Source organism: Terrapene carolina, unplaced genomic scaffold (genome assembly GCF_002925995.2).
Source record: "Terrapene carolina triunguis isolate 2854851 unplaced genomic scaffold, T_m_triunguis-2.0 Scaffold66, whole genome shotgun sequence".
Lineage (NCBI taxonomy): Eukaryota > Metazoa > Chordata > Testudines > Emydidae > Terrapene > Terrapene triunguis.
Window position 1 is genome coordinate 59,289,146 of NW_020664417.1, and position 6,673 is coordinate 59,295,818.

Consider the following 6,673-nt stretch of genomic DNA (forward strand, 5'->3'; position numbering starts at 1 on the left):
CCATACGCTGTAGCATATCAGTTTGATGCTCCAGCAGACGGAGCATGGACTCTTGCTTTCTGTGTGCAAGCTGACGCCACCTCTCATCTTCAGCCCGCAACTTCCTCTGTTCCTCCCGCGATTCAGCCCGCCACCTCTCCTCCTCAGCCCGCGATTCAGCCCGCCACCTCTCCTCTCGCTCATATTGGGCTTTTCAATAATCAGTCATTGACTGCCTCCACGCATTCTGCTGTGCTCTGTCAGCGTGGGAGGCAGTCTGTAGTTCTGTAAACATTTCATCACGTGTCCTTCGCTTACGTTTTCGAATATTCACTAGCCTCTGCGAAGGAGAAACATTTGCAGCTGGTGGATGAGAAGGGAGAGGTGGTTAAAAAAGATACATTTTAGAGAACAATGGGTACACTCTTTCACGTTACATTTTGCTGTTCACATTACACAGCAGATGTGCTTTCGTTACAAGGTCGCATTTTTCCTCTTATATTGAGGGCCTGCCTGTTTGGTGTGAGAGATCACTCACGCAGTGCCAGGTCACAGATTTCAGCTTGCAGGCAGCCATGGTAAGACACAGTCTTTTGGCTTTTTTAACCTTCTTAACGTGTGGGGATGGTTTCAAGGAGTACTGCTATCATTAACCACACCAAGGACCCGTTGGGTTGGCCATTTAAAATGGGTTTGCAATGTAAAAGGAGGGGCTGTGGTTTCAGGGTTAACATGCAGCACAAACCCAACTAATTCCCCTCCCCCCCCCACACCCAATTCTCTGGGATGATCACTTCACCCCTCCCCCCACCGCGTGGCTAACAGCGGGGAATATTTCTGTTCAGCAGACCAGGAAGGGGCACCTCTGAATGTCCCCTTAATAAAATTGCCCCATTTCAACCAGGTGACCATGAATGATATCACTCTCCTGAGGATAACAAAGAGCGATAAGGAATGGATGTTGTCTGCATGCCAGCAAACACCGGGACCATACGCTGCCATGCTTTGTTATGCAATGATTCCAGACTACGTGCTACTGGCCTGGCGTGGTAAAGTGTCCTACCATGGCGGACGGGATAAGGCAGCCCTCCCCAGAAACCTTTTGCAAAGGCTTTGGGAGTACATGAAGGAGAGCTTTCTGGAGATGTCCCTGGAGGATTTCCACTCCATCCCCATACACGTTAACAGACTTTTCCAGTAGCTGTACTGGCCGCGATTGCCAGGGCAAATTAATCATTAATCATTAAACACGCTTGCTTTTAAACCATGTGTAATATTTACAAAGGTACACTCACCAGAGGTCCCCTGTGTGCCCTCTGGGTCTTGGGTGAGTTCGGGGGTTACTGGTTCCAGGTCCAGGGTGATAAACATATCCTGGCTGTTGGGGAAACTGGTTTCTCCGCTTCCTTGCTGCTGTGAGCTATTTACATTATCTTCATGCTCATCTTCCTCGTCCCCAGAACCCGCTTCCCTGTGTCTTTCTCCAGTGAGGGACTCATAGCACACGGTTGGGGTAGTGGTGGCTGCACCCCCTAGAATGGCATGCAGCTCCGCGTAGAAGCGGCATGTTTGCGGCTCAGCCCCGGACCTTCCGTTTGCCTCTCTGGCTTTGTGGTAGGCTTGCCTTAGCTCCTTAATTTTCACGCGGCACTGCTGTGTGTCCCTGTTATGGCCTCTGTCCTTCATGGCCTTGGAGACCTTTTCTAATATTTTGCCATTTCGTTTACTGCTTCGGAGTTCGGCCAGCACTGATTCATCTCCCCATATGGCGAGCAGATCCCGAACCTCCCGTTCTGTCCATGCTGGAGCTCTTTTGCGATCCTGGGACTCCATCATGGTTACCTGTGCTGATGAGCTCTGCGTGGTCACCTGTGCTCTCCACGCTGAGCAAACAGGAAATGAATTTCAAACGTTCGCGGGGCTTTTCCTGTCTACCTGGCCAGTGCATCTGAGTTGAGAGTGCTGTCCAGAGCGGTCACAATGAAGCACTGTGGGATAGCTCCCGGAGGCCAATAACGTCGAATTCCGTCCACACTAACCCAATTCCGACCCCCTAAGGCCGATTTTATCACTAATCCCCTCGTCGGAGGTGGTGTAAAGAAACCGGTTTAAAGGGCCCTTTAAGTCGAAAGAAAGGGCTTCGTCGTGTGAACGTGTCAAGGCTTAATTCGATTTAACGCGGCTAAAGTCGACCTAAACTCGTAGTGTAGACCAGGCCTAAGTGGCAGTTCAGAGGATGTTCTTAATAGCAGAAAGCAACCCATTAGATCTGCTTATTTAGCTAACTGGAAGCAATTTTCAATATGGTCTACTCTCCGTGGTATACCTTCCTCAGAAACTAGGATTCAGGACATTTTAGAGTACCTGGTATATCTCAAATTGTCATGTCTTTTTTCTGAGTTTCCTGGAAGTCCATTTTGCGGCAATCTCAGGAATTCACCCTCCACTTAGGGAAGATTTTCTAGTTTTTTTTTAAAAAGGTGTTGTTTGTCTTTCTCCAATGAAGGATTCATCACTATAGCATTGTGTTCGCTGCTTTCATGGGCCCTCTGTTTGAGCCAATGGACACTGGCTCCTTGCCTCACCTATGTCAGAAGACATCTTTCCTCATAGCGAGTATGTCAGCCAAAAGAGAAGAGCGGGTAAACGTCACGCTTTCCTGGCAGGTTCCCATTATAAAGCACAGCAGAAAACAGTAGGACTCCTGGCTCAGTACAAAAATTTGTTCTGCGGGAGGAGGCCAGCAATTGCAAAAGCAGTGCAATAAAGAGTAAAACAGTATAGTTGCATAGTTAAAATTTTCATTCCTTGACTTTTTTGTAAAATTAAGATTCCAACATCTGTTAGCTCAGCAATGTTGCCCACTTTTACTATTTGTCTATTCCTGTTTTTCTATTTTAATGTGTGATTTTATTATATTACTATTTGTTTGTAAAATAAACACACTAAAATATATAAATAAAATATAAAACGTATCTAAAACAAATATAAAATATACAATGGAAAGTTAACACTGCTGTTGGGACTTTCCCTTTTACATTTTCTGACTTTTTAATATTTTATTTATACAGCCTTAATGTTATATTAATGCAGATTTCTGCATTTCATAACAGGTATTTTAGTGATGTTTGGCATATGTATGGGAAACCCAGTCCTACTCTAACCTTGCTGAAAAATCCTGTGAATGTGTCTTTGAGGGAGGTAAAAAGAGAATGTCAATGACAGATACTGTCTTTAATCTATTTTATTGCCCTTTAGCAGAACAAAAAATATTTTAACATAATGTGCATTCAGAATTTCCATGTTCAGGGTTTGTTCTTTTTTTTTTTTTTCCAAAGGGTGTCTCCTCTTCAGAAATCTGAAGTAGTAGAAATGGTAAAAAAACAGGTTAAAGTAGTAACACTGGCAATTGGTGATGGAGCAAATGATGTTAGTATGATACAGACAGCACATGTTGGCGTTGGTATTAGTGGAAATGAAGGGCTACAGGCAGCTAATTCTTCGGATTACTCCATAGCACAGGTAAATCATTATACTGTCAAACATATTAAAACAGAATACTTTTATATCATGTAATACTGATCAATGTACATGTTTTTAAACATATTTTTTCATTGTTTGCAGTTCAGATATCTGACGAACTTGTTGTTGGTTCATGGTGCTTGGAACTACAGCAGAATAGCTAAATGCATCTTGTACTGTTTCTACAAGAATATAGTCCTTTATATTATTGAGGTAATGGTACAGTATATCCAATATTAGCTTTTCAAACTCTTTATTTGGTATTTGAGGTATAGTGGTCTGTGTCCCAAGAGACTACCTATCTAGCAAGCTGTTGACTTTTCTGGGGTCTGCCTCTCTAGTAGTACATTTACACTTCGAACTGGAGGTATAAGTTCCAACTTGAGATATACCCACACTTGCTGTGATCAAGCTAGTGTGCTAAAAACAGAGTGTAGTTATGGTAGTGAAGACATTAGCCACGTCAAGTACATACCCATCTAAGATACTACATATGTACTTGGGGTGGCTAGCCTTTCCAACCACCACTACTTGTGCATGCAGGATTTCTATTTTTAGCATGCTAGCTCAGATCTAGTGTGGGTATGTCTACTCGAGCTGGAAATTACACCCCCAGCTTGAAATGTAGACATATCCTATCTCTCTCTCTCGTTTTTCATGAAAAATTCCAAAAGCTCTCAGTTTCATCCTGATGGAGAATGGGAGAATTTCAAAAATCTCAACAACTTTTGCAGGATGGGAAAAATGTTTCCCACTGAGCTCTAATGATAATATATACACATATTGTTAGGGATATCTGCACTTTCATGTGCAACTTTAAATTTGGCATTTCATGACTTTACAGTGCCTAGCTTTGCAACCCAAGCATTCTTTTAACATAATTCTTGTATGGATTATTGTAGAGAGAATTTTTTAATTAGAATTTCTGTCTCTCCCCCTCCTCCTTTTTCCACAACCTTTCTTTGTTTTTCATTGTTTCTCTTTCTGCACCTTTCATCACATTTTTCCCTTAAGTGAAATAGAAACCCAGTGATGTTTATATTTGATTCAAACTTCTGAATTCACAATGTTTGTGTGGGTTCAAAATTAGGAAAAACAAGTTTGTCCATTCCAAAGCACGGCCAGTTTGTTTGGGTTATTTTTCTTATATACATAAAATACAAATTAATACTATTTTAATAAAGTGTTGAGTGGGATTACATTTTTTTAAATAAAAATCCTTATTTAGTAAGAACTGCAGATGGTTATCACCTGCAAAAATCAGACCACTTAAATTAGATGCCTAACATTTGACCCTCCAGATTTGAAAATTTGCCTTAATTTCTGCTTTTTTTAAAAAAGCAAAAACTTTATCTTTTTGATGGAGCTTCTCACAAATAGTGCAGCTGTTGGGAATTTTTAATCTTATAATTTTACTTTGTAACATTTCCTTAAACTTAATTGGATTTGTATTCTATTTAGAAGAAAATATAACAAAAAGAACAGAGTGAAAAATTCAGGAGCTTTGAAAAAAGGTCAGAAAGAAAAATTATAATGGAAAAAATTAAATCTACAATTTTCCATACATAAAATATGCTAAAAATGTTACACTTGCAAAGTGAAGCACTCAGGGTTCTTTGGCACTTGCGGTTGCTCCTCATCAAAATCAGAACATATATTTAGGTGCCTAACTTTAAGCATAAAAATTTGAAAATTTTAACTTAATAGGTACATTAGTTCTATGTATAGAGACCTACAAATCTGCTGATAGCCACTTTATATCAGTGGATGCGGCTATCTGTAGACCAGATTTGTGGATGGATGCAGATCCAAATTTTATATTTAGAGCCCTGCAAATCTGCAGATATCCATTTGATATCGCGGACCATGTTTGCGGATCGCAGATCAGATGCGGATACAAATTTTGTTTCCGCGCAGAGCTCTATTTATCATATTTCTTACTCTGGAGAAAATTAGTTGCTGATTTGTATTAGAAATGTGCAGTTCTCAGTCTTAATTTGAAAATGCATTGTTTATACATATTTTGTTTAACAATGACAGGTATTTTTGTTTAATATTTAAAACTATCTTTGAAATACACTATATATTTATTTTTAGTTATAATATGTAATTTTAAAAAAATACATAATGAAACTATACATGAGATAGGATGATCTTTAGATTAATTCCCATATACCCAACTTTTTCCAGATAAAACACCTTTTGCCAATGTTAATGGCTAATGTCAATACTGTGAATTAATAGACAGAAAAATACATCACTGAATGTCTCTAGCCAGGACAACTGCTAGGCTTCAATCTCTCTTTTCAGTTTTTTGTACTGATCAGGCGTGGGAGCAGAGATCTCAATGACTACTTGTAAGCTGCTGTTTAATATGGAGAAATGCTGTATAAGGAAAATGTGAAGCTCTTGCTGCTGCCCCTCTTGGAACTTAAAAAATAATACTATGAGAGGCAGGTCTGAAAGTTGCTTTAAAATAAGTTTTTATTGGTTGCTGTGGGTTTTACAGATAACCTAGTAAAATCTGCCTTTGTATTTGTTACTATTCAGTAATACAGATTGTTATAGAATAGTAATTTTAACTTAATCTAAATATGAAGTTTCATAGTAGGCATTTGTGCAGTGATATAAAATAATGTCTCACAACGGCCTTGATTTAGCAAACTACTTAAGTGTGTGCTGAACATGAATAGTTTTACTCATGTGCTTAAAGTTTAGCATATGCTTAAGTGCCTTACTGAATCCGAGCTTAAAGCAACACCCCCATCCATCAGTTAGGGTTTATTAGCACTTAAACCCCTATTTATAGGAATCCATAAGTGGTCTGTAATAATTTACTCAGGTTTAGGGCCCTGATTCTGCAGGTACTTCAGCATGTGCCTACCCTTAAGCATGTGAGTACCCCCATTAACTTTAGTGATTCTACTAATGTGATTAAAGTTAAGCATATATTTACGTACTTTGCTGAGTAAGGGTTTAAGGCTTTGAATCTATATTCAGTCCCTAGACAAGTGCAGAGTCCCAGACTTCTCATAAGCATTGTGTGTTCATGTTATCAGTTCTTAATGCAGAATTGGGGCCTAACACCTGATTGAGAACTCAGCTCAGATTTTTTCTAAGCTATACCACAATTTTATGCTTCTAGATTTCAAAACATGGGGCTAAATCCTGT

The 6,673-nt window shown here is 39.8% G+C and overlaps 1 protein-coding gene across 2 annotated transcripts in view; it reads left to right on the forward strand.

The window, feature by feature from the left end:
* ATP8A1 (ATPase phospholipid transporting 8A1) overlaps positions 1 to 6,673 on the forward strand; it is a 257,682-nt gene that overhangs the window by 177,605 nt on the left and 73,404 nt on the right. For both annotated transcript variants that reach the window (XM_024211695.2, XM_024211694.2), the window contains 2 exons: positions 3,318 to 3,501; positions 3,604 to 3,714. In XM_024211695.2, coding sequence (XP_024067463.1) covers positions 3,318 to 3,501; positions 3,604 to 3,714 — 295 coding nt within the window. The remainder of the gene's footprint in view (positions 1 to 3,317; positions 3,502 to 3,603; positions 3,715 to 6,673) is intronic.